This window comes from Adiantum capillus-veneris, chromosome 30, assembly GCF_014529385.1.
Source record: "Adiantum capillus-veneris isolate H3 chromosome 30, ASM1452938v2, whole genome shotgun sequence".
Classification (NCBI taxonomy): Eukaryota; Viridiplantae; Streptophyta; class Polypodiopsida; order Polypodiales; family Pteridaceae; genus Adiantum; species Adiantum capillus-veneris.
The window spans coordinates 85,030,192-85,056,916 of record NC_140960.1 but is presented as its reverse complement, the minus strand read 5'-3'; the positions used below and the strand labels follow the sequence as shown (position 1 = coordinate 85,056,916).

The 26,725-nt window shown below is 48.8% G+C and overlaps 1 protein-coding gene across 2 annotated transcripts in view; it reads left to right on the top strand.

Moving 5' to 3' along the window:
- FLU (Tetratricopeptide repeat (TPR)-like superfamily protein) overlaps nt 1-25,454 on the top strand; it is a 53,427-nt gene extending 27,973 nt beyond the window's left edge. Inside the window, exons 3-5 of one of the 2 annotated variants that reach the window (XM_086507206.1) lie at nt 23,834-24,148; nt 24,821-25,065; nt 25,143-25,454. In XM_086507206.1, the coding sequence (XP_086363332.1) occupies nt 23,834-24,148; nt 24,821-25,029 (524 nt within the window). In that variant the 3' untranslated portion in view covers nt 25,030-25,065; nt 25,143-25,454. Of the gene's footprint in view, nt 1-23,833; nt 24,149-24,820 lie in introns of both variants that reach the window. The other variant, XM_086507205.1, reaches the window with a different exon arrangement.
- The last annotated feature ends 1,271 nt before the right edge of the window (nt 25,455-26,725 follow it).

The following is a 26,725-nucleotide window of genomic DNA, read 5'->3' as shown; positions in this document are numbered from 1 at the left end:
ATAGATCTAAAACCACTGAATTTGCAATCTCAGATTGCTCGTTAGTCTGTGGGTGGAACGATGACGAGAACTGCAACCGTGTGCCAATGTTCTCCCAAATTGCATTGCCTTCCAAAACAAACTCGTAAATCTGGGGTCCTTGTCGGAGACAATCGTCTCAGGCATGCCATGTAATCTGAAGATCTAGGCCACAAACAATCTCGCTAAGTGATCCAGCTTGACTGTTTTCTTCACTGGAATGAAATGAGCCTGTTTGCTAAATCTGTCAATAACAGTCCAGATACCATCATGACCACTTTGTGTTCTCGGGAGATAAAAAATGAAGTCCATTGCAATACTTTCCTAGGGGCGGGTGGGTATGGGTAGAGGCTGTAACAATCCCAGTGCTTTATGCCTGTCAAACTTGACCTTCTGGCATACTAAGCAACTGCGCACAAACTCTTCCACATCCTTTTTGAGTCTCGGCCAAAAGAAGTATCTCTCTACCCCTTTCATGGTGGTAGCAATGCCGCGGTGACCCGTAAAAGGTGGACAGTGGCATTCAGTCATAACCTTTTCCCTCAACGGCTGTGTAACGCACAATATGGTTTTTCTCATCAAGTAGCCATCCCAAATGGAATATCCCACTACTGTCTCCCCATCCCATATGCGTGTGAAAACGTCTACAAAATCTGTATCTGTGGCATACTGGTCGACCATATCCTCGAAGCTCCTATGATGTATCGCGGAAATAGCCAGAACCAACGACTTCCGAGACAAAGCATTTGCCACCACATTCTTCTGTCCCTGAACATGGACAATCTGGAAGTGAAACTGTGACAAGATGTTCGCCCACTGCATCTGCTCTTCCGATAGTTGCTTCTGCGACAAGAAGTAGCACAAACTCTGATGGTCTGTAAAGACAGTAAAATCTGCTCCGAGTAGGTAATGCCGCCACTGAGTAAGAGCATGGATAACCGCCAAAAGCTCTTTCTCATAAATCTGTGCTGTCATTTCCGGCCTTGAGAACAATCGGCTCTCGTAAGCAATGACATGGCCTTCTTGCATGAAGACCGCACCCAGACTATGACCACAAGCATCACAATATACTTCAAATGACTTCTGCAAGTCTGGCAAAGTCAAAACTGGTCCCATAGTCAATTTCTCTTTCAATGTCTGAAAGGCAGTCACCTCTGTGAGTCCCTACGAGAAAGGGACTCCTTTCTGTGTCAAGATATGCAAAGGGGAAGCAACCTCTGCAAACTTTCGAATAAACCACCTGTAGTACGAACACAGTCCCAAGAAGCTTCTAACTTCATGGACATTCTTCAAATCGGGCCAATCGCGGATAGTCTCTATCTTGGCCGGATCCATTTGCACTCTCGTTGCTGAGAGTCGAGACAATGTGTCCCAGAAAGTGTATCTCTGGTAGGAAAAATTCACTTTTCTTTGCATTAATCACTAACTTGTGATCTTGTAATGCTTGAAAGACCTGAAGCAGATGATCTCTGTGTTCTGCCTCATTCTTGGAAAAAACAATGAGATCGTCAAAGAAAGTGCCAACAAATAGCCTGTACTCTCGACAAAACCTGTTCATCATCCGGTTAAATGTCGCAGGGTTAAGCCAAAAGGCATCACCAAAAACTCAAATAACCCAAAAGTCGTCCGAAAAGCTGTCTTGTTGACGTCTCTCGGCGTAATTCTGATCTGATGATATCCACTCTTGAGATCAATCCTGCTAAAGCACGAGGATCACTGTAATCTGTCGAGTATATCATTGATCCTAGGAATCAGAAATCTGTTCTTGATGGTGATTTTGTTGAGAGCTCTATAATCGATGCACATTCTCCAAGATCCGTCTTTCTTCAAAACCAACAACACTGGAGAGCAATACGGTGAAGTACTAGGCTGGACAAGACCCTTTTCCAAGAGGTCTTTCACCTGGTTCATAATCTCTTCATTCTGTGCTCGGCTCACACGGTAAGGTGGCCGGTTCGGTGGTGTGCTTCCAAGTATCAGATCAATGGTATGATCTTCTGGACGAGTAGGTGGTAACTCGCCTGGTAGGCCCTCTTAGAAGCAATCGGCGTGAGAGTGGAGAAAATCTTGGTTGCTCTTTATCAAGTTTAGACATGTCACATATTTGTCCTATCCTTATCACTCAGTTCTTTCATAAAGATCAAGTAAACAAACAGACTAGATTTTATTAATTTAGAGATGACCGAAGCTGATACAGTAGGGACAGACTCGCCCTTCAGTTTAATGTCAAGTACAATGGTTCTGCCCTTCTCTGTAGTCAATGTCGCTTTCCTCGCCCGATAATCGACCACAGCGTTGTTCTTGTGGTACCAGGGAATCCCTAAGAGAACATCACAACTTTCCAAAGGCATTATGAAAAAGTCCTCATGCCCCAAATACCCCCGACAATGCAACCGAAGTTTGCCAATGACAAGTGTAATGGTTACGTCCCTGTCGGGTGCTGCTAGGACAGCCTCCGCAAGTGGTCCCATCCGATCAAGAGTCATCTCGAGCCGCGCCGCCAATTCTGGTGAAATGAAGTTGGCCTTGGCTCCTCCATCAAAGAAGATCAGGGCCTCTTGGTCTTTCACTTTGCCCCAAGCTCGGCAAAGTTCTGTACTCTCGTTCATGGTGTTGGGATCAGTACCCACACAATCTGGAACCACTCCTCTTTTCATCTTGCCTTTTCTTCCACGTTCCTCAGCTACTCTCGAACTCTCAGGCCTTTCGTCCTCCTTGTCATTATGTTCTTTCTGTGCCTTTTTAGGGCACTTCGCGGAGATATGTCCATGTTCCCCGCATCCAAATCACTTCGCTCCCTGACGAAGCGAGCTCTCTCCTCAGGAGTAAGCTTGGGTCGTGCATCCTTCTTTTCTAGGTTGCTCTTTCTCTTTCTACTTTCATTCGCTGAAGTCTGTTCAGCTCGTTGTGTCATGACCTCATCGGTGGGGTAGGTCAGACTGCCAGAGTGAATGGCAAAGCCCCGTTTCGCATGACTCATCAACTCCTAAATAGAAGCTGGCTTCTGTTCCAAGCAGTGATCTTGGGTCTCTGTAGGTAGACCCAAGGTAAACCGCTCAATCTGTTCTCTGAACGAGATCTTCTTGAATGAAGAGGCGGGTAGAAAAGAGCTCCTATATCTCTCGCAATACGCATCCACTGTATCTCTCTTGGTCATCCGAAGATGGTTCCAAGCAGCTCATATATGGCGTTCATACTCTTGAGTCAACCAAGAAGAAATAAAAAGCTTCTTAAATTTCAGCCATTTAACTGGCGCAGTCTTGTTTAAAAGAAGCGTGGACCACCAAGTTCGAGCATTCCCCTTAAAATAAGAGGCAGCTCTCCGAATCTTGGAGTGCTCTAAGTAGCGTCCTCTCGCGAAAGCGATGTCAAACTGTTGTATAAAAGACAAAGCCTTCGAAGCATCTTGATATCCTGAAAAAGTGTCAAATTTGATCGACTGTCCACTTTCCTTAAACTCTGGGACTTTCTTGCTTTTATCTTCCAGAAAGTCATACTCGATGGCTTTATAAAAATTCTTCTTGTTCGCATAAAAGTTGTCGTCATCAGAGTTTGAACTGTCTGTAGACGAGTCCTCTGTAGAACTGTCACTCACTGGGTGAGATTTAGACTTCTCTGCCTTTTTCTTGCCCTTTCCGAAACGTTGTTTCTTGCTTTGCTTTTTGCCTTTTCTGTCTTCTTCGCTTGAATCTGAAGAGCTAGAAGAACTGTCAAAAGAAGAAGAAGAAGAACTAGGTACTCCTTCAAATCGAACACGCTTCTTTTGTTTCTTTGCCTTATCAAATGTCGACTAACGACCCAAATAACCCGGGGAGTCAGTGTCTTTCTTCTGCTTTTTGCCGTGCTTTTTATCTTTGTTCTGCGCGTCAAAAAGCTGAGCAATCCGTGCATCAACCACCTCTTCTAATTCCTTCTCTGAGTATGTCTTGTGAGCAGAAGGTTTCTTGGGAGCGGGTTTCGGGGGTGGTGGTGTGGTTTTCTGCCACTGCTCGTGTACTTCCTGAAAAGAAGTCTCGCTCATATATTTTGCCAATTTTGGCTCCTTCACAAAACTGAGCATCATCTTTGTTGCATCGCCGATCAATTGACGACGCTTCATCTCTCGTTGCTCCGCCTGAGTAGGCCGAGGCGGGCCATACTCTCTACAAGAATCTTCGTTGTGATCCCTGCCCGCATCTCCAGATGCAGAGGGAGTCGACTGATCCTTGCGTGAAGCCATAGGTGCCGCGGGAAAAAAATTGGGATCGGATTTCCCGTAGAAGAGAAATCGGCCGTGCTTTGATACCACAACAGATTCGGACACTCCAAGTCAAGAATCAATCGCGACAGCACCAAATGACCACTTCAAAACAGTTCACAGTTCACAATAGATTTGCACTGGTCCGGCGGAGTTTCGTGCCTAGAGATATTGGCCCCAAAGACTGGCGCCCCTTTCGGTATTTCTTTTTGTATTAATCAGTGTTCAAAGTACAAGAGTGGTTGGGTCTCACTCTCGGACTTTGCATCCAGATGCTCTGCAAAGTGGGAGCCCAATCCACATATTTATTGTTTACAAGGGGTGCCAAAAGCAAAGCCCCAAGAGCTTCAAATCAAAAGCCTAAAAATAAAGCAGAGTTTCTTTCTCTCTCACAAGCTCTCTGGAGCTTCAAAAGAAAAGCAAGAGATTCTCTCTCTCTCTCTCTCTCTCTCTCTCTCTCATAATTTGCGTAGAGAAAAAGCAGCCTTTTGTAAATCACGCCGCCAAAAGCGGATCCTACTATACGTCATCTTGTCTCTGCAAATTCCGGGATTCAGCCCTGCTGCCATTAGGGTTAGGGTTAGGGTTTCTGCAGTTTTAGGGTTTTTGGTAGGTTTTTGGGTTTGCAGGTTTTAGGGCTAGGGTTTCCAGAATTTAGGGTTTCAGCAGCAGTTAGGGTTTCAGCTCTCGGGCAGCCACGTCATCACTTTGTGACAGTACGACGGAAGAAGAGGCCGTTTCTAGCTCAACTAGAGCAAGATTTATATCAATTGTTTTTGAGCCAGGATTGAGGCGAGGCATGGCGACTCTTCCATGAGCACTCCCCCCCACCGATCACCACTTCTACGGAGGTATGGGGTCAGTATGCATCATCTCTCTACACAATCTTGGGGCAGCCACCTCTTGCAGATCCGCTAGAGCCATGCCCACATACAGGTGCTTTCTTTACCGCCAAGATGGTAAAGAAAGCCATTGACAGGATGAAGACTAGGAGAGCATATGATCACAATGGCCTGTTAGCAGAGCATTTTATATATACCAGAGATTTGCTTGCAGAGCTTCTAGCAGTGATGTTCAACTGTGCCATGTGTGAGGGCCTAACTGATACTTGGAGTTTGTCCACGATCATACCTATCTTCAAGTCAGGGGACCCTATAGAGCCTCGGAACTACCGCACTGTCATGATTAGACACACATTGGCACGTTTGTACGCGTCCCTCCTTTAGTAGCAGTTGAGTAGATCGGCACGTGGAAGACGACTCTATTGTTGCTTTATGGACTTCCGGAAAGCCTTCGATACAGTGCCCAGAGCTAAGTTGATGCGCACACTGCAAGAGATGAGGGTACCCAAAGAGGTGATTTGGAGAATCATGGCTCTATACAAGTCAATAGTGGGGCATGTACGCACTCCAGAGTGGATTTTTTATTTGGTTCACTCCACTATTGGAATGAAACAGGGTTGCCCGCTATCTCCTACACGTTCAGCTATGCTCTATAGGGTTCAGATTGGGGGGCCTTCAGTGGACCACCAGGGTAGATCTGGTAGCACTGATGGATGGAGAATTATGGAGAGGCCTCTAGTCTCCATGATCTCTCGGATGATTTGAGCTAAGGCCTCAGTGCTACATGAGATTATTCCAACTGAGCTAGCTGTCCCCCATCTCGTAGTTGAGGCCCTTACTAGATCAATTCCTTCATGCATAATTTATGGGACCTCCCCAAAGACAGATATGCTCGGCTAGCCCTTGAGTCATCTCGACAGCTAGCACTACAAGGAGACACAACATGTTGTTATGGGCAGATGACATCATGGTTTTAGTCACATGGTTTTCAACATGGATAGATTGCCTCCATTTCAGTACTCCTTGGATGCACCCTCCCTTTCTCTCACACGGACAAAGATCACTCAACTTATATGTCAGGATTTGATTCAACTAGATACCAGAAGCACATGGATACAAGCGGTACAAGAGTTGGGCACGAAGATGGCTTTCTATAGAGGGCATCTCCTCCAACAAACAGAGGATGGATATGTGATCAGACTGGCCTATATGGACACTCATTTATCCTTTGGGATACTGTCACAAACTGCTGACGTGTCAAAGCCTAAAGAATGGAGCCAACTTACAGATGCCGGCCGAGGGACCTAAACCCTAGGAAGAACTAGCAGAAGAAGAAAAAGTCCTACCAACTTATGGGGACCCCGTCTGATGGGGCCCCAAGGACATAAAGGGATTAAAATAAAGCAGGACTCACACACACACACTCACGCAAAGCTGATGACGTGGTAGCTGTATGGAAGTTTCGGAAATTACGCTGACTGATGACGTGGCGGGCTGTACGGATTTCCGCGTTTTGTGTTGGCTGATTACGTGGCAGGTTGTACGGATTTTCGTAAATTACGCTGGCAGCTTTTGGCATTGCTTTTGGGACCAGAAGCTTTTAGTTTGAAGGCTTTTCATGTAAACTGCTTTTCACAACCCAAGGGCCTTTAAATATGTGCTAAGGGCTCATTCTCCAGTATGCTTCCTAGAGAAGGTGCAGAGTCTGGAGTATCGGCTTGTACTGTGTTGATGCAATATAAAGAAATACCGAAAGGGGCGCCAAGGTTTGGGGTCAATACTCTCTAGGGTGGAATTCTGCCACTCCGTGTCACGTGTCGTCTCTCTCTCTCTCTCAGTTCAGTTGTTATTGAAGTGCTAAAAGTCTGTTTAGTCTGTTCTTTTCGATTGGCACGTGGTGCCTGTCTTGTGATAGTGGTATCAGAGCATTAGGCGTGTGCTTTTCTAAAAGCATACCGGTCCTATAAAAGAGCAGACAAAGCTATTGGAATTTTATTTGAGGTATCTTTGGCCTCCGGGCCCGGACTTATTGGTCACTCCCACCCTTACTACATCGCGCATCGGGCGCGCTCCCGTCTTCACCGCTCATGTCTTATTGGGCATAAGCCATAAAAGATCACTTGCAAGAGAAGGATCCAAGATTTGTTTCGAGCTGCTCTTTTTTCTCAGAGGCAGTGCCATGCAGATGTTGATAGCTACCAAGCAGCATACTCCAAGTACTTGGCAAGCTTTCAAGAAAATTTTTGCCCAAAGTCATATGGTTTATGACATCTTCCTTCGGAGTGCAACTTCTGGCAGAGTGGGGTATCTTGAAATGCTTTCCATGGAAAACCTAGCAGATTATATCTTGAAATTTCTCGACATCTCTCAGTAGATGTCTCATCTCGAGTTGATAACCTTGGAGGTTCAGTGCGATTGCTATCTTGGGACTACCATCGCCGCCAAAGAAACACTGTTTGTCCAAGAGCTGATAGACCATGCTGTGCTCGGCTACGACCTTACGGAATGAACCTAACCCTAATTTTTGGTGATCTTGATGTCAAGATTACTTTTTAAGTTTGAAATTTGTTTGAGAACTCGTTTGGTGATCCTGTTTGAAATTTGTTTGAAATGGATGGTATCTGATTTGAACCTGTTTTGGTGCCGATTTGAAATGTTTGACTCTGGTTTTAATACTCGTTTCATTGATTGGTGATTTTTACTCCCGCGTGGAAAAGTGAGAACTACTGTTTTGGTATTGTTTGAACCTTGGAAGGACGCAAGCCGATGCCTGGGGAGCGTTCTGTTGTATGCTAGAAAACCTCCGAACGACGCAGGCCAATGCATGGGGAGCCTTTGGTTATATGCTTGAACCTCCAAGCGATGCAGACTGCGGTCTGGGGAGCGTTTGGTTGTACAATCTTCTGAGCTCATGGCCCGGCCTTTTTTAGGTTATTTGCGGGGGGAATGACGAGGTAGTCGCTGAGTAGCTTCATACCGCAGACCGTTTGTCTCGGGGGAGTGCTCAGCGGCGGCGTTTGTTGTGTCTTGTAACTTGCATATGTAAGCATTTGTGTTGCATTGTGATGTGCCAATTACTGAATATTCCTAATTGGATGAGATTGCCTAGGTATGTAATTTTAGTGCATCATGACACTCATAGAAGATCATTACGGTTTGGGTGTGATGGCTAATTGTACTACGCCGGAATATAAAGAGTTCCGATATGGATGAAAGGAGAAGCTAATTCCTTTTTTTTTTCCGAGAAAAAGATCCTTCTATTAGTTAATGAAAACTGCCCATAGGGCTACATCCACCTTTGCAAGAGAGGGCTACAACAAGCATGATGGGGAGACTCTCCCAATGAAAAAACAGCATATATACAATGAGGCTAAATCAAGAGATGGGAGGAGGGAAGAGCCACACAGGTGGACAGTAGTGCCATCTGAGCACCCCCTGGACTATGGTGTAGAAAGGCCCAGGGCGCCAGAGTCAAAGGAAAGCCTCGCGGCGCTCCCGCATGCGGTCGGAGCTACCCTGTAGTCCCTCAAGCTATCCTCTGAGAGTATGGATCAGCTCTAGCCAAAAGTCACGAACAGTCTCTGCTGGTGGCACAGGGCGAGCCTCAAAGATGCGGAAATGCGGGCCCGCCAGATGAACCAAAGTGTCAGGCCACTGATGAGCTCCCAACACTCCTCTCTCTCACTGCACCACTCCTGTGGAGTAAGCTCTGTAGCAGGCTGGAGTGTAGGTCGCCCCCCCTGCACCACTATCATCCTGCTGGTGGAAGATAGCTCAAACTGAAGTGCCGGGCCCGTGAGGGTGGACCAAGCCGTTGCCCCCCAAGTGTACTGTCGAGCTGTGGAGAGGGCAAGCATCAGCCGAAGAACTCGTAGCCACACCTGCTGGGCCGAGGGACAGTCCCAAAGACAATGACGCTGACTCTCCACCAACTGGTCACAGGCTGCACATGCGGTCGAGAGACCACTATGCACAAGCCAGCTCCCTACTGCTGTGGCTCTGTGTGCAACCAGCCACTAAAACAAAGTGACGCGCCTCGGCTGTATGGAGTCCCACAGCCTCTGCCAAAAGGCTGCCAAGAACTCGACTGTGAGGCCCTCCTCCTGCCAATGACGTGCTGCAGCGGGGCGGGCCTCTCTCTGTGCTGCAAGTATATGACGTCCAAGCCGAACAGTGTACTGAAAGAAGGGGACTCCTGGGCGGTCTGCAGAAGAGAAGGGGTCCCTCCATAGACACTCACCAGGATCCCACTGTACTCGTGTCAGTGGACAACACTCCCAAGCCCATAGCCTCCAGTGTCCAGTCTCAAAAGCTGCTGGGTCAGGGTCTATGACACAAGTCCTCCCACAGATGCCCACAACTCGGATCCTCTGGATACAGCACTCTGCTACCTGTGGGGCCTCTACTGCAACTCGCTGTAATCGTCCCCCACCCTGAAGCTCGAAGAACAGGGCTGGGACAGTCTCTGAGCAGGCCCTGATTGAAATGAGAACCTCGAGTCGTGTAAAGGCTCCCATCCACCGGGGTGCTACTGGCTCGAGAGGCGTGAGCCACTCAGCTGGAACTGACTCTTAGATGTCCTGACACATGCTCTGCACCCCTCTCATGCCCTGTAGCTGGAAACTCTGCACCTCCTTTGACAAACCTGTGAACTCTAGCGAGTCACCTAGAGAGCACGCTGGACTTGTTGCCATGGGACCCCAAGAAACATGAGGCCGACTCCCAACCAAGTGGCCTCTTTGAGTGCTAACCATGGGGTTCCAGACGAGGGGCTGCCGTAGGCGCTCCTCCGTGCACGTCGGCTGTCTCTGCTCTAGGCCACGCCGTAAGAGCTCCCAAGATCGAAGCAAACTCACAGCGAAGCGGTCCTCCAGTCTCCTACTCAAACCAACTCGGCACAACTCTGTAAAGATCCATCTGGTCGAAGGTTGCCAAGGGCCTCCTGACTGAGGCACCCTGGCACGAAGCCTCTGTAGCAAGAACTCCTTCCAGGGCTCCTTGCCTGGAAGAAGTCCTCTGACGACGAACTTCCCAAGAAGGGCTCTACTCTGTTGTGCTGGATCAATGATCCCAAGCCCTCCCTGAGAACAAGGAAGTGTGATGCCGACCAAGCCACCTTGGCTCGGGCAATCTGAGTGTCAAGACCTGACCAAAGGAAGTTCCTGATCAGCCTCTCTACCTAGCTGATACAAGAACTTGAGAAGATCCAGCAAGAAGTGATGTACCACATAGTCGCCAACAACATCTGGTTGGCAACTACTACTCTACCAGCCAGCGAAAGTCGTGCTGAGCTCCAATGTAACAGCTTTCTCCTGATGGACAGGAGAAGAGGAGCAATCTGCTGCTCGGGGGACAAGTCCAAACCAACCTGACAACCCAAGTACCGAACTGCAGTCCCTGGGGGAATCCACCTGAAACCCTCTCCTGGCATCCAATCTGGCATAGGAGCACTGCCAACCGAGAAAGCCACTGTCTTTCTCCAGTTGATCAGTGCGCCCGATGCACAGCAGAAGGTCTCCAAAGCCTGCTCACATCTGTGTAGATTGGCCTCCTGGCCCTCTAAGTACAAGGCTGAGTCGTTGGCAAACTCATCGTCCAGAATCCGTATAGGGAGTGCTAAGCCCCTCAGACCAACCTGCTGTGACACCAAAAATCTGCTCATTGCCTCTGCATAGAACAGAAAGAGAAAGGGGGCAAGAGGACAACCCTGTCTGACCGATCGTGTGAGCATGAAGCGCTCACCTCTACCTCCTGCCAAAAGCACCTGACTGTGAGCTTGTCTGTACAAAGCTGACACCCCTCTGATCCAAGCATCTGAGAAGCCCATCCTGCGTAGAGTGCCCTCTAGAAAGTCCCAGTCACCTCTGTCGTATGCCTTCTCAAAATCGAGAAGAAGAATCACAAGGTCCTCCCCACGGAGCCGTGACAGGGGAGAAGCCTCCCAGAAAGTGAAGATGATGTCAAGGATACTGCGTTCCTTGACAAAACCTGTCTGAGTCCCATGTATAAGGCTCTCCAAAAGTGGCTGAATCCTCAAACTCAGAGCCTTGGCAAGAATTTTGTAGGCTGAGTTGAGGATGGTGATGGGGCGCCATTGTCGAATCTCATCCAAGGAGCCACCCTCCTTTGGAATGAGGTAAATCAGGCCCTCACTCATGCTATGTGGCATCACTCCTGTGTGCAGAATGTACTGAAAGGCATTACAAAGATCTGGGCCAAGCAGGTCCCAGTACTCCAAGAAGAAGCTGGGAGTCAGTCCATCCTCACCTGGACAGCTACCACGAGGGAGGGCCCTAAGAGCCGTGTGCAGCTCCTCAAGCTGAAGAGGCATCTCAAGCCTCTGGCGCATCTCCTCGGTCACAAGACAAGGCATCTGTGCCCAAACCTGCTCCCTGCATGCATCCTGCCGCTCTGACTGGGGCTCAACCGATAGTAACTCACGGTAAAAGTCAGTAGCAACTGCACGCATATTCTCGGGCTCACAAACAACTGACCCATCGGGTCTCCTCAACTGATTGACCTTGGCATGCGAGTGCCGAGGTCCCACTGTCTCAAAAAAAGCACCAGTCACTGTGTCACCCACCTGAGTCCATTGAGATGCCTGTCGGTGAAAGGGAAACTCATGACGCCTCTCCTCTGTGCAAGCAAGCTCCTGTCGAGCCTGCTGTAACTGCTCCTCCAACCATGGTCTGTCTGGATGCTGCTCCTGCATCCTTTGTAGTGAAGCAATGCCTCGTCTGAGACGCTGCTCCTCCTCTCTCGCTGCAGCCCGTCGAGCCAGAGACTCCTGGAGAAAAAAGTGTCTAAGTTGAGCTAGGCCTAAGGCCACTCTGTCTGCAGGTAGAGCCTGGCTGTCCATGCCCTCTGTCCAGAGAGCCTCTACCCTCTATCTGAGTGCTGAGTCCAACAAGACCCGCTCTGGGATGCGAAGCATCGTGCTCCCACTCCTCTGCCTGTCTGCCACTGTGAGGATCACTGGTGCATGGTCCGAGAAGGATGTCCCTACCAGGATGCCCACTGATCCCCCCAAGTCACTGAAGTGGTCACTAGTGTAGAAGCGATCTATCCACGATAGATTCACTCCTCCCACTCTGCGGTCCGATCTAGAGAAGGCAAGACTCTCTGGAGGCCTCACAAAGCAAGAGTGCTGCCATGTATCTGAGACCCTCAAAGTCATACACAACCTCTCCCAAGCTGCTAACTCGACTCCATGCACAGTAACATGGCTGCCTCCAATCCTGTCAGAAGGGTCCTCCAACATGTTGAAGTCCCCTCCTACACACCAATGGTCAGCCTGTGGCAAAGACTCAACAATCTGTGACCAAAACTCTGCACAAGCACTCGCCACATTGGGCGCATAGATGTTCAGGAAGCCCACAAGGCCACCCTGAACCTGCATAGTAATCCACTAAGCCCTGCCTGACACAATAATCCCTCTGCCCACAATGGCCTGCTGCAATGAGTCCGCAATAGTCATACATACCCCACCCTGGATGCCTCCAGGTCCAAAAGCAGCTGACCAAAAGTATTATATCGTCCACGCAAAATTTGACCACATCGCCGAATGCGGCTCTCAGACAGATGGTGCTCTTGAAGCATAAGGAGATCAATCTCTCCTCCCACAAGGCAACGTTGAAGCTCCTGACGCAACCGGCCCCGTTGTCGCTGAAACTGGGGCCCACCTAGTCCCTGCACGTTCCACGAGACGATCCTCATGGGGAGCGAGAGAGAATAGATGCTGCCGCAGCAGCAAGACGGGCTATCTTCGAGGCTGGCTTGGATGGGGAGTAATCCGCATCCGAGCGTCCTCTAGATAGGCGAGACTGTAGTGAGTGCCTAGCCCAAGCCCAAGCAGAGCGAGCCGTGCATAAAGCAACCTCCTCTGTCCAGGAGTCCTCATGAATGTATACATAGCAAGGCAAACACAGCGTATCAGCAAAAAAGTACACCACAATGTGCCTACATCCTGCTGAGTCTGGGGGTGTCACCGCAAACTTGGCCAGTGGCCACAAAGTCTGCAGCAAATCTGTAACTCCAAGTTCTCCCATGTGGTGAGAGAACTCGAGAACCTGTGTATGCAACCATCCCACCACTAAGTTGAGGGATCACTCTGTCTCGGTCCTACCACAGAGGGGGAAGGAGAAACCAACCGCTGAGTCCAAGGCCTCTGTCCCCCTAGCGGCGAGGAACAAAGCATGGACCCTGAAGCAGGCTGCCTCGTGGTCTGCTGCGGAATCACCGAGAAAGCGAGTGAACCCGTAGTCGAAGAAATGCCAGCGGCGTCGGAGGTCAATGCTCGTCAAACCACGAGGGATAGCTGCAAGGGAAGATGTCTGAATCTGCAGAGGGGGCTGCAAGAAGGGCTGACCCTCTCTCGCTAGGCGACTCGTGGCAAAGGCGCTGCCAAGAGATCTCCTAGCCGCCGGCGAGGGACCAGTCTCCTGAGTTGACTGTGGAACTGGAGCAGGCGGGGGGGGAAAGCGGGGTGGGGCGACAGAGGTAGAGGGGCGAGGTGGGGAGTGGATGGGAGCAGAGGGCAGGGGGGAGGATGAGGAGGAGGAGGGGAACTCTGAAGGGGGGGCGGCTGGCGAGGGTGAATCGGAGGTGGAGGTTGGTGTAGGGGGCTCCTCCTGCTCAAGAGGACCAAAGCGGTTCCCCGTGGGAACCACTACTGCTGAGTAGGCACCTGAGGGCCACTCTGAGTGCCAGGCTGTCGCTGTGGCCCTTGGCGTCGACGGCCACGGGCCTGCTGCCACCCCTCCTCCGCTGGAGCCCCAGGCTCGGAGGGTGGCTCTGAATCTGTGCGCTGCGCCGCTGGCTGTGGCTGCGGCCCAGCCTTGGCAGGCTGGGGCTGAGGCTGAGGCTGAGGTGCAGGTCGTGGCCTCCTCCGTGGACAGACCTTCGCTAGGTGTCCCATCTGTCTGCAAATGAAGCACTGGTTCGGGAGACCCTAGTACTCCACACTCTGTCTAAACCAACCTCCACTCACCCGAGGCAGAAGGATGACCTTCGGGAGCGTGTGGGTATCTCTGACCAAAACTCGAACTGAGGGGATGCCAGCCGCCTTGGCAGCTACTGATGCTGCCGTACGAGTTGACTCCAGGACAGTCCCGATGGCGGAGCCAATCCTGGAGAGAAGTGGTAGGTACTCCCTCCGTAAACCCAGAAAGCAGACTGAGATGGGGATGTCTGCCTCCTCTACTAGCACATCCGAAGTCGGGTCAAAACCATGTCGCCACTGTCGAAAGTGGGCGCGTGATGCTCGAATGGCCAGTGGACTCATAGCTATGACCTTGGAAGCCATCTCGGAGGTCTCGAACTCGATCTGGTAGTACCCCCGTCTGAGAATCTGGACATCCAAGATCTTGCCCACCTCTGCGAGAAGGCGGGCCTGGAGAAGGTCTCGCAGCTCTCCTCTGCTAGGACAGGTGTCGAGAATTTTGCAGATGACCAAAGTCGCCTTCAAACGCTAAACCTCAGCGGCAAGGCTCGCTTGCTCTGTCGGCGATAGAGCAAGTCGAATGGTGGGCTCAGCGGGGTCGGGCGAGGGGGCTTCGGATGAGTCCCTCTGTGGCGGACTCCATCTGTGTCTACTGCTGTGGCGAAGAAGCGGACGGTGAAGAGACTCTGCAACCGAGCACGCCGAGCACTGTCCGAAGAAACAGTGTTGCAGAGCCAAGTGCAGGAACCTTCGGGAATGACGAAGACGGGGGGGGGGGGGAGGATAAGGCAGTGAGCGAAAATTCAAGGGGCAGTGGGCGGGGGGATGGTGGCGCGAGAAGGGGGCAGCACGAGGTGAGGGTAGCGGGCTGCTGCGCGCAAGGGCAGGCGGGGCAGGCTGGGCTGATGCACGCGGGCGGGCGGGCTGGGCTGGGCAGATGCGCGCAAGGGCAGGTGGGGGACGGGAGGCAGCAAGGGGGGGGGGGGGGGGCGAGCAGCAATAGCGAGTGTCTGAGAAGCTAATTCCTTGATCAAAAGAACCGAAAGGAAAAGCTAACTCCTTGATAAAAAGAGCCAAAAGGAGAAGCTAACTCCTTAACAAAAAGAGCAAATTGATTGTCCGTCAGAATGTCCCTCGGAATGACTCTCGGAAATTTTTGATGTAACTTGAGTTGTTTTGCAGATATGTTGTAATCGCGGACGATTACTCTCTTTCAAGAAGGGGAGATGTCACAAACTGCTGACATGTCAAAGCCTAAAGAATGGAGCCAACTTACAGATGCCGACCGAGGGGCCTAAACCTTTAAGAAGAACAAGTAGCAGAAGAAGAAAAAGGCCTACCAACTTATGGGGACCCCGTCCGATGGGGCCCCAGTGACATGAAGGGATTAAAATAAAGCAGGACACACACACACTCACGCAAAGCTGATGACGTGGCAGTTGTACGGATTTCTGCGTTTTGCGTTGGCTGATGACGTGGCAGGCTGTACGGATTTCCGTAAATTAAGCTGGCAGCTTTTGGCATTGCTTTTGGGATCAGAAGCTTTTGAGTTTGAAGGTTTTTCATGTAAACTGCTTTTCATAGGCCAAGGGCTTTTAAATATGTGCTAAGGGCTCATTCTCTGGTATGCTTCCTGGAGAAGGTGCAGAGTCTGGACTACCGGCTTGTACTGTGTTGATGCAATATAAAGAAATAGCGAAAGGGGTGCCAAGGTTTGGGGCCAATACTCTTTGGGGTGGAATTCCGCCACTCCGTGTCGCGTGTCATCTCTCTCTCTCTCTCTCTCTCTCTCTCTCTCTCAGTTCAGTTGTTATTGAAGTGCTAAAAGTCTGTTTAGTTTGTTCTTTTCTATTGGCACGTGGTGCCCATCTTGTGACAGATACGATGTGCTATTGGTCACATGCGCACATCATCGCATCAGCTAGAGATTGAGACTGACAGATTTAGGAGAGTACCAACAAAAGCCAAGATATGCCAGACGTGTCATATAGAGCCAGAGACACAGTTACATCAGATTTGTCATTGTCCAGTATACTATGAGATAGGAGGCCGCTTTCACTGTCTATTTAGGGAGGGCTTTGGACCATTGGCTAGAGTCATGAGATATCAGGATCAAAGATGCCTCGGGTTGTTTTTTCTAGAGCTGTGCAGACACAGCGAGAGTCTCTTGAGGAGACCAGGCAGTGGGAGACATCCACAGACGGAGATCACCGACTTCTTTAGAGCAGGGACTCAGCAGCCAGATGAGCATGCTTCATAGGAGACTTCATAGCCCACTTCTAGCAGAGATATATTAGTGGACAGAGCCACTGAGCTTGGGAGAGCTAGACGCCCACGTCTAGGGGGGCGACCACGGCATCGACGGAGGTTCCATCAAAGAATCAGGGCTATTCTAGCACGACATGGAAGATGCCCAGTACGACTATTTACAAAGGTGGACATTGACGAAGCTCTCACTCTGACCCACATATATTTGGCTTGCTCATCCTTTCGAACAATACGAATGAGGGGTTGCGGCTCCTCCTTGAATAGGACTGCCACACCTCCTGACCCCCGTCCTCTATGCGTTGTATCTCACTTCCTGCCTACATGTAGTTTCCCAATGGTATCCCATCACTCCAGGTAATGTGCTGTCAGGCGTCTGATGCGTTTTTGAGTAAAAAATAATGTCTCTTCCCTTAAAGCTATCCTCAAATGCGCCTACATCTAGCTTCATTGATCCGTTACAATTCCATGCTACCATTTTAAGGTTGTTCCCTTTTCCAGTGTCTTTGAGACCTATAACACTCACATGAAGGGCTCAAGTCTTTCTCTTTTGCTCCTCCTCAATTGTCATATTGATGATAGTCGATGTCGGTGTGCTTCAGGCATCTTATCTTTTCCTTTCTTTGCGTCCTCGATCCACTATTCAGCTTTATCAACCTTCTCTTGTGTTTTGAATAGGTGCTCCGCCCATGAAGAAGTGGTTCGTGCCTTTTGCTCTCCTCTTCTCGTAGAGTTTTCACCTGCTCCTTAATGCTTTGGAGCTCCTTGATCATTGAGGGTTGACTTTTTGCCTCCGTTGCGGGGGTATTTTTCCAAGCTGCAAGGTCTCCCTTAAGTGCTTCGATCAATGCATCCTTTTCATTCATGCGTTCTTCCATTTTTTATTTCCAGGATTCAAACATAGCAAGTGCATCCTCTAATCTTTTCTGCATCATACATTCCATTACATTCACTTCTACCCTCACAATCGTCTGCATTTCGGCCTTCAATGATGTGTACATCTATCTCGTCACGCTTACTAAGCATCTCTTTGTCCAATTCTTTCCTCATATCTGCATACATAGCTTTTTTGTAAGTTTCCACATTTGCATACATCTCTTTTTAAATGTCACCCCTCAAGAGGCTCAGCTCCGCCTTAATCATCACTTGTACTACCTTCTCATACATTAAGTCATGTGCGACTCTAGAAAGTTTCTCTGCTCTCACAGAACTTGGCGATAGTGTGCTCTCTCGAAACCTCCGCCTAAATGTCGCTTTCGATTTAGGCGGGTTTGATAAATGTTGTCATCGTTGATATCGATTGATTGGTTCATCCTCAAGCACACACACAGAGAGAGAGAGAGAGAGAGAGAGAGAGAGAGAGAGAGAGAGAGAGATAGAGAGAGAGAGAGAGGAGTGTACGACCTGTTCTTTATTTCTGCAAACCCTGAATCTGTGCGAGCCCGCTTTCCTTTACTTTTGCCGCGTGGGCGTGCTGCATAGTCGCTAGTCTGTTGCTGGTCAACGCACCCTATTTGGGCGTGGTGGTGAGAGCTGCTTTGCGCTGCTGTTCCAACGCACATTAACAATAAACGCAAACAGGCCTGAAAGCTGACGAGCAAGCATCCTAAGGTTTATTGCGAACCCAAAACCACGCCTATAATTTTGATACGCCTGGTTCGTGAAGCTATTAGCTGGGCTGTTGCAGGCTCGCGTGCAAAGAAATGAAATGAAATGAAATGTTATATTAACGTCTTCAAAAGGCCAAAGTGACCTATGAGACCAGAAAGTTACAATGTGGTGGATCTGATACAAAGTCAGAGTAACAAAATAACAACATAACAAAACAAAGATATATACTATGGGATCCTACACTGGTCGATGTGAACTAAGCAAAATGGGCGGCTTGCTGGGATAGCTGAATCACAGGAGATCTAGCATCGGTCGTTGACGGATCTCATCAATCTCCTCCATGGTTAGTAGTTTGACCGGGCGTCGTGCATGCCTGGCCAAAGTGCTCCGAATCTTCTTACGTAGCTTCCGTCGATGTTATGTAGTCTTCCGCAGTCGTGGGCGCCTGGATTTCCCCAGCTCAATCGCTCGGTCAATCAGTGTGCCTCTGGTGTGAGACGAGAGGGAGCTCTACTGTGGGAGTGGCTCCTGCGGCTGTCCCGTGTCTGTTCTGAAGAAGTCTGCGATCCGTCTTTGAGACTGGCTAGCCTCGCCACTCATCAGGCTATCTCTGTGTCTGCGTAGCTCGAGCAAGAACAAACCCAGGCATCTCTGATCCTGGTATCCCATGACTCTTGAGAGTGGTCCAAAACTCTCTCTGAACAAGCAATGGAAGCGGCCTCGTATCTCGTAGTAGACGGGGCAGCGGCATGTGTAGTGCAACTCTATCTCAGGCTCTATGTCACACAAGGGGCATGTCCTGGCCTCTGCAGGTACTCCGTTGTATCTCCGAGTCTCAATCCGCAGCTGGTGAGAAGATGTCCGTAACTGGCCAATAGCACATCGTATCCCATGAGACAAGTGGGTGTCCATGTATCTGGGTCTCGTCACAAAACCATCCTCCGTAAGCTGGAGAAGATGGTCTTTGTAGAAAGCCATCTTCGTGCCCAATTCCTGTGCTGGCTGTATCCATGTCCTCCTGGTGTCTAGCTGGGTCAGGTCTTGGCGGATGAGCCTGGTGATCTCGGACTATGTAAGAGTGAGAGATGGTGCATCCAATGAGTACTGGAATGGTGGCAGCCTGTCTATGCTAAACCCATGCGCCTGAAACCATGATGCCATCTCCCCATACCAGCATGTTGTATCTCCTTGCATGGCTGTCGAGAGGACTCAAGTGCAATGCGAGCATATCTGTCTCTAGGAAGTTCCCATGTGCGGTTTATGAAGGAGACTGATCTGGTGAGCGCCTCAACCACTAGTGGGGGGGCCACTAGCTCTGCTCGGATAATGGCCTGTGGTACTGATGCCTTGGCTCTAATGAGCCGCGAGATCATAGAGACGAGAGGTTTCTCCATGTTCCCCCATCCATCAGTGCGACCTGGCCTCCCGTGGTGATCCAATGAAGGTCCTCATATCTCAGCTCCATAGAGCAATGTAGAAGCCACCAAAGTGTCAAAGAGCCAGAGCTTCGTCTGGGGCTCCTGAAACTAAACCTGCGAACACATCCTCTCCAATCTACCCAATGCTGCGTGGGCTCTATCAGTCTGGTCTCTGCTGCTCTACTAAGTGAGAATGCAGGTCCGCTAAAAACCACTCTAAGGTAAGTGTAAGCATCTGTGTACTCCAGAGTCTCCTGGCCGTATGTGAATGTAGGTGCTAACCTCTTGATCCACTGTGGGGTGGTATTAAACACCATAACCTTGGTTTTACCAAGGTTGACAGACAAACCACTTTCGTAGGCAAACCTATGCAAAGCATCCAATTGACGTTGCATTCCCTCCGGAGATTCCGAGATCAACACAATATCATTAGCATATAACAAAAGTGGAATCCATGTCCTTGCCATTTGTGCACCTCTATCACCATCGCTCTCAATGTAGTCAGAAACCTCATCCACATACATACCGAATAGAGTAGGAGAGAGCGGGCAGTCCTGCTTCACCCCAATAGTGGAGTGAACCGTTGTAGATAGTCCCTCAGGGGTGCGTGCATGCCCTACTACTGATCTGTACAATGCCATGATCCCCTAAATGAGCTCTGTGGGTACTCCCATCTCCTGTAATCTGCGCATCAATCTAGCTCTGGGTACTGTGTCAAAGGCTTTGCGGAAGTCCACAAAGCTACAATAGATCCATCTCCCATGAGATCTGCCCTCCTCGATGATGGCCCTGAGTGTCAAGATATGGTCAAGAGTAGAGAAGCCTCTCCTGAACCCTGCGTGCTTAGCTGCACGCATTCCTTCCCTCTCTGCCCAGCTACTCAACTGTTGCTCAAGAATGGATGCATACAACCGTGCCAGTGTGTCCAATCATGATAGTGCGATAATTCCCAAGCTCCATGGGGTCTCCTGACTTGAAGATAGGTACAATCGTAGATAGGCTCCAAGTGTCCGGTAGGCCCTCACACATGGCACGGTTAAACATAACTGCTAGAAGCTCTGCTAGTAGGTCTTTGGCATGCATGGAATGCTCAGCGACCAAGCCATCATGATCATATGCTCTCCCAGTCCTCATCCTATCAATGGCTTTCTTCACCATCTTAGCGGTGAAAAAAGCACATGTGTGTGGGCATGGATAGGGTTGGGAAGGGGCGGCTGTCCAGGTACTGTGTACAAAGATGATGCGTACTGACCCCAGGTCTCTGTGGAGGTAACAACAGGGGGGGGGGACTGCTCATGAAAGAGCCGCCACGCCTCACGCGAGTCCTGACTCAAGAATAGCTGGTATAGATCCTGCTCGAGTCGAGCCAAAAATGCCCTCTTCTTCCGCCGCACTAGGCGTCGGAAGTCAATCTGTGACTATCTGTGAGTGACGTCCCCCAAAAGCACCTCCCTCTGAAGTCTAGCTCTAGTCTGGCAGCACTCCTCATCGTACCAGCTGTTCTGAGGCATGCTCCCTGATCGGCGTCTCTGCTCAGGCTGGGTGTGTGGGTATGCCTTTGATGTTGCATCGTGTAATGTCTGTGTCAGTATAGTAGTTAGCTCCTCCAGAGGTTGCCCCGGTTCCTCAATGCATAGGCGTCTGTAGATTCCGTCTATGTATACAGAATCCGTCTCCCGCGTGAAGGTGTAGCGAGTAGGGGCTGCTACCCGTGGCCTGTGTGCTACACTGAACTGGAAAGAGATGGTCATCGACACAAGAGCATGATCCACTACCACCCCGACCGGTCTGGGCCCAACTGTGAGATCCTGGATACTAGAGATGAGATCCAGATGTGCCATGACATAGTCCACTGTGTTGGCTCCATGTCTGTGTGGGAAGCATGTGAAACCTCCCGCAGCAGGAAACCTCTATAGGCCATTCAAGATGGTCAATCCATGTGCGGTGCCCATGTCTATCAGGCGTCGCCCATACTCAGTATATTCCACATCGTGTGATAGTCTGGACAGGCCCGTCTCTACAACATCTAGCTCTCTCAGCATCTCCTCTGAAGTATCGTAAAACACTGTCTGGTGATGGGCAGTCCTAGCATTGAAGTCCCCTAGAATGATAATTCACCATCTCTAGAGAACTCCCATATGTCATCATCCAAAATAGAAAAAGGGGAGTGTCCTCTGGGTGATGCATAGACTCATGTACTCGGGGGAAAGTAGCAAATAGCAATGTAGAGATATCTGCCTGTCTCTGCTTTCAATCTCACCCACATGTACCTAGCTTGCTCATCCCTACGGGCTATATGTATCAATGGCTGCAAATCCTCTCTAAATAACACTGCCACTCCCCCGGAGCCTTGTCCTCACTGCTCTTAGCGTGTCTCCTGTCTGTAAGCTATCTCCCACCTGTATCCACTGATGTGAGGCATGGATTGCCCAGGGGCCTGGTATGTCTCAGAGTAAAAGATGATGTCTCTTCCAGTAAAACTATCCTCAAAATGCACCCACATCAAGACGCATAGATCCATTACAGTTCCAGGTAGCCACTTGGAGTGTGGTCCCAAAGTCTCGCACCGTAGTGTGGAGCGTCGCTCTAGTATTACCACTCTTCCATCTCGGTAAAAGGCAATCTTGCCTTTTCCCCTTGCCACTCTAATCTCCGGCATTACTTCTTGCATATGAGCGATCTGCGAGAGGGTAAGATCATCCCCGAGAAAGATGCCCATCTCTTTAAGAGTCAGTCTTTTCTTCAAGAAGGACTTTTTCGCTTCCATGGAGGGAAAACGAAGGATGAGTGCTCTTTCTTTTGAGGTTTCCCCACTGCTTCCATTTTTCTTTATGTTGCCCACTCTCCAGGCTCTTGTGTGCGTCGGCTCATGAACCCCCATCAAGGCCATGAGTTCTTTTACCTCTTTGTCCACATTGCCTTTGTCTTTAAGACCGCAAATTCTCACATGTAAAGCGCGCACACGTCTTCTTTGCTCCTCCTCTAGTGTCTGATTAATGATAGTGGGTGTGGACGTGGACGTTATCTCCTTGCCTTTTCCTTTCTTGGCCATCTTGATCCATTTCTCGGCTTCATCCGCCTTCTGTTGAGTTTTGGTAAGAACTTCCACCCAAGAAGTGGTCATCTCTTTGTGTTGCTCTTCTCCCTCTTTGATGGCCCGCACTTGCTCCTTGATCGTGTTGATTTCTTCGATTACTGAGGGTTGCAGTTCGCCCTCTTCTAGTGTGTTTCTTGATCATGCTTCGGTGAGATCTTTCTTGAGTGACGCAATCTCTTCATCCTAAGTCGTCACTCGATCTTCCAGTGTATTTATCTTGCTCTCTTGGATCAGCACGCGCCCTTCGAGCATTTTTTTTGTGCCCAAGAGATTGCGGTTCATCTTGGTAATGGTCTCCGTCATTTCCTCTTTGCACTTTTGAATGGCATCCTCTAGGGGGTCGGCTTTATCGTTCAACTTTTTCATGCTTAATCGCAGTCCGAAAAAGAGCCACTAAGCACACATATGCATCCACACTATGCATACATTATCTCCCGCATCAAGCGTGCATCCGCATTAAGCATACATTTGCCGAGAAAAACTGCTATCTGAATTTCTGGATCCCTTGTGGAAAACTGCTGGACCTGTACTAGGGCAGCGGGCGTGGTAGCTGGGCGAGTGGGGGAACGCGAGGAGGTATGGCAGGGGAGGAGCAGCGCAAGGGCGTGGCAAGTGGGGGGGGGGGGCAGCACGTGGGCGGGGCTAGGCAGGTGGGGCAGCTCGAGGGGCGTGGGAAGCTGGGGGAGGGCGAGCAGAGGGCATGGTGGGGGGGGGGGGGAACTGGGCTGCAGAGGGCAGCACGATAGAGTTGAGAGAGAGACAGTATGATAAGCAAAAAATTAAAAAGAGAGCGATAGAGAGAGCGCGATAGAGTTGAGAGAGAGAGTATGATAAGCAAAAAATTAAAAAGAGAGCGATAGAGAGAGCGCGATAGAGTTGAGAGATAGAGCACGATAGGCCAAAAAAAAAAAAATACGCGAGAGAGAGAGAGAGAGAGAGAGGGAGCGCAGGGGCAGCGGGTGTGGGTGCAGAGCAGGGGGCAACGGGTGCGGGTGCAGAACAGGGCAGCAGGCGAGAGAGAGAGCGGGAGGTTGGGGCAGGGGGGAGGAGCACGCGGAGGGCAGGCAGGGCCGCCAAGGGACGGGATGACAGGGGCGCAAGAGGCGGGCAGAGGAGGCAGCAGCATTGAGGGGGGCCGCGTGTATGGGCAGGCAGCAACAGCGCGCAGGCAGCAGGGGAGCGCGAGGGCGGGGGGGGGGGCGACGGCTTGAGAGAGAGAGAGAGAGAGAGAGAGAGAGAGAGAGAGAGAGAGAGAGAGAGAGAGAGAGAGAGAGAGAGAGAGAGACCTTCGACCTCTTCAGCCCTCCTCAAGCCTTCGATCAGCGTGGACATTCTCAGGACACCAGAGAGAGAGAGAGAGAGAGAGAGAGAGAGAGAGAGAGAGAGAGGGGTTTGGCATGGCAGGTACATTGGCTCGTCAAAGGAAAGAAGAGCTTGAACGGTTAAATAGCCAGCTCCGGAAAATTAATGAGTTTTTGAGAAGCAAGGCGATGATGGAAACTTATGCCCCAGGTCTAGTGTATGCACCAGTTGGCAGGCCAATGGATGACAAGGTGTTGACTACTGAGAGAGAATCACTGAAGAGCCTTCTCAAGGCTGGGAAGAAGCATCTTCGAGAGAAAAACCCACAGCTAGCCTATGAAGAGTTCAAGAAAGCTCTTCCACTTGCGCAACGAATTGGTGATCCGATTGAGGAAAAGAAGGCAGCTAGAGGATTGGGTAAGATTGGTTGGTTTCAGCATGATCGTAACAACCACATATTTTTGTATGCCTGTGTATGTAGACCTTTATGCGATGTATGTTCGTGCATGCGCATGTCTGATTATGTGGGCACAATGTGAGATCATGATCATGTATTGGTACCTAGTTTTACACCCACTATTGGGCACTGATGATGTTAGTGGCGTTTTGTGTGCGCATGTGTATGGGAGTTTGTGAATATGTGCGTGCGTGCAGGAATAGTGTACGGGCACATACACACATTATACCTAGATCATGATCATGGATTGATGCCTGGTTTTACACCCACTACTGGGCACTGATGATGTTAGTAGGGTTTATGTGTGTGCGTGCACATGTGCATGTGCGTACACTGTACAGGCACATTTATATGCATGCACATACACACATTATACTTATGCATGTGGATATATGCATTAACCTAGATGGATTATCATCTAGAGTAATATAGCCATCTACAATAAAAACCATCAGTTCACATACACAAATACGGAGTTTTTACTTTCCCTTGGGGTTGGCATCATTTTGGGCGCTCAGAGGGGGGGTCAAGTAATAGGATGTCAGCTATGCTTTTCTCCAACAAAAAAAAGAGAGAGACACACGCACGCACACAAAAAGTAAGTATGCACTATCTTCATGCTTTTCCTGCAGGTGCATCATGCCAACGGCAAGGCAAATATCGTGAGGCCATTGATTATCACAATATGGTTATAGAAATTTCCAAAAGAACAGGTGTGACGTCAGGAAATGCAGAAGCATTTGGATCAATTGCAGATTGCTATTGTGAACTTGGTGATCTCGAGGCGGCCCAAAAATACTACAATCAGTATATTGATAAGTTGGCTACTGATGATGATTAGAAGTCTCGGAGCTCCTCTACTGTCGTAGTCTGAAAGGTGATCAAGTTTTGTAATGATTTTGTCCTTTGCATAGTATGTCTATCGAGTTCACAAAGGGGTTTCTTGTCTTTTAGGGCTCCCCTAGAGTTGTCAGTGTTGTACTATTCCTCTTATCTCGGCCACCGGCTGTACCTAATGAGAGTAGGTAAGCATACCCACAATTTTTTACACCTTTTCAGCACGTGTGAATCCATCCTCAAGTTCTGATAGTTCAGTATTCTTTTTATGTAAGATCATTGAGAAAGAGCTGTAAGATTTAAAAAACATCACTAAAGTTATGTTTTCATGGCTTGCTATGTTGCAACTTAGGATCGCAACAGATCAAAGATGATAAAGCAATGCCTATTTTAACATTATTGTTTATATAAAGGATGTTAACAGTCCAATTCTTCTTGTCCTGGTAATGGTAGTGTGTCAAAATCTTAAATTTGCTATTTTTACTGATTTGCAAGCTTGTATGGCATACTTCATTGCCATTAATTTCTCGTTTGAACTCTACACGCGATACTCTGTGTGAACTCCCAGCCATTTTATTCAATTATATTGCTTTTCTTTACACCTCTCTGAGCAAACGCAGGAGTTGGTTCAATCGTGTACCGTTTTTGTTAAGGTGTAACAAAGGTTTTTCTTGTATTAATTACTACACAATATCACAAAGATGACAATAAGCTCCCTTGGAAACAAAACTTATGTCCTCTCTTCTCTTTATATTAGAATTTTGTACACTTTATGTAGATGGATGTACTCACATCTTAATAGTACAAAAGGTTCCCTTTGCAGTAAAAAAGTATCTTTCATAGTCTAGCAATGTAGAGGTTAAGCATCACCACCACAGGAAGGGAAGTTCTTGCTTGCATCCACTAGCATAGAATACCTATTGTTTATTTGTCCATTGGGTATTAGAGGTGTCGAAGAGATCCTCATGTTCTAGATGTCACCCAATGGTGTTTTACCTTGGCCTATTTTCATCAAACTTGATTGTTCTTTTGATCTTAACATCATCTTCTTAGATTAGATCTGATCCTTATCCTCAAGTTAGGATCAAGTGCAATAAAGAAGTATCTTTCATAGTCTAGCAATGTATAGGTCAAGCAGGGAAGTTCTTATTATTTGCATTCATTAGTGTTGTTAGTATCATTAGGTGTTGAAGAGATTCCCACATGTTCTTATTTTATTAAATTTGATCGTCCTTTTTATCTTAACATCATCTTCTTAGATTAGATCTAACCCTTATCCTCAAGTTAGATCAGTTGCAGTAATGAAATATCTTTCATGGTCTAGTAATGTACAGGCCAAGCATCACCACCACAAGAAGGGAAGTTCTTATTACTTGCATCCATTAGTAGAAAACATCTTTTGTTTAGTTGTCCATTGGTATTATAGGTGTCAAAAGAGATCTCATGTTCTCGTGTCACCCAATAGTGTTTACCTTAGCCTAATTTTTATCGAATTTGATTGTTGTTTTGATCTTATTATCGTCTTCTTAGATCAGATCTAGGTTTATGTTGCTACAAAATAAACTAGTCTTTTTCCTTGAACCATAAATTGTTATCTTATTAGTCAATTCCAAAGCCACAATTTAGAAAATGATATAGGCGCTAAGACTTCTTTTCAAATGTCAAAGTTATTTTCTTTTTTAAAAGAATTTGCTCAAAAC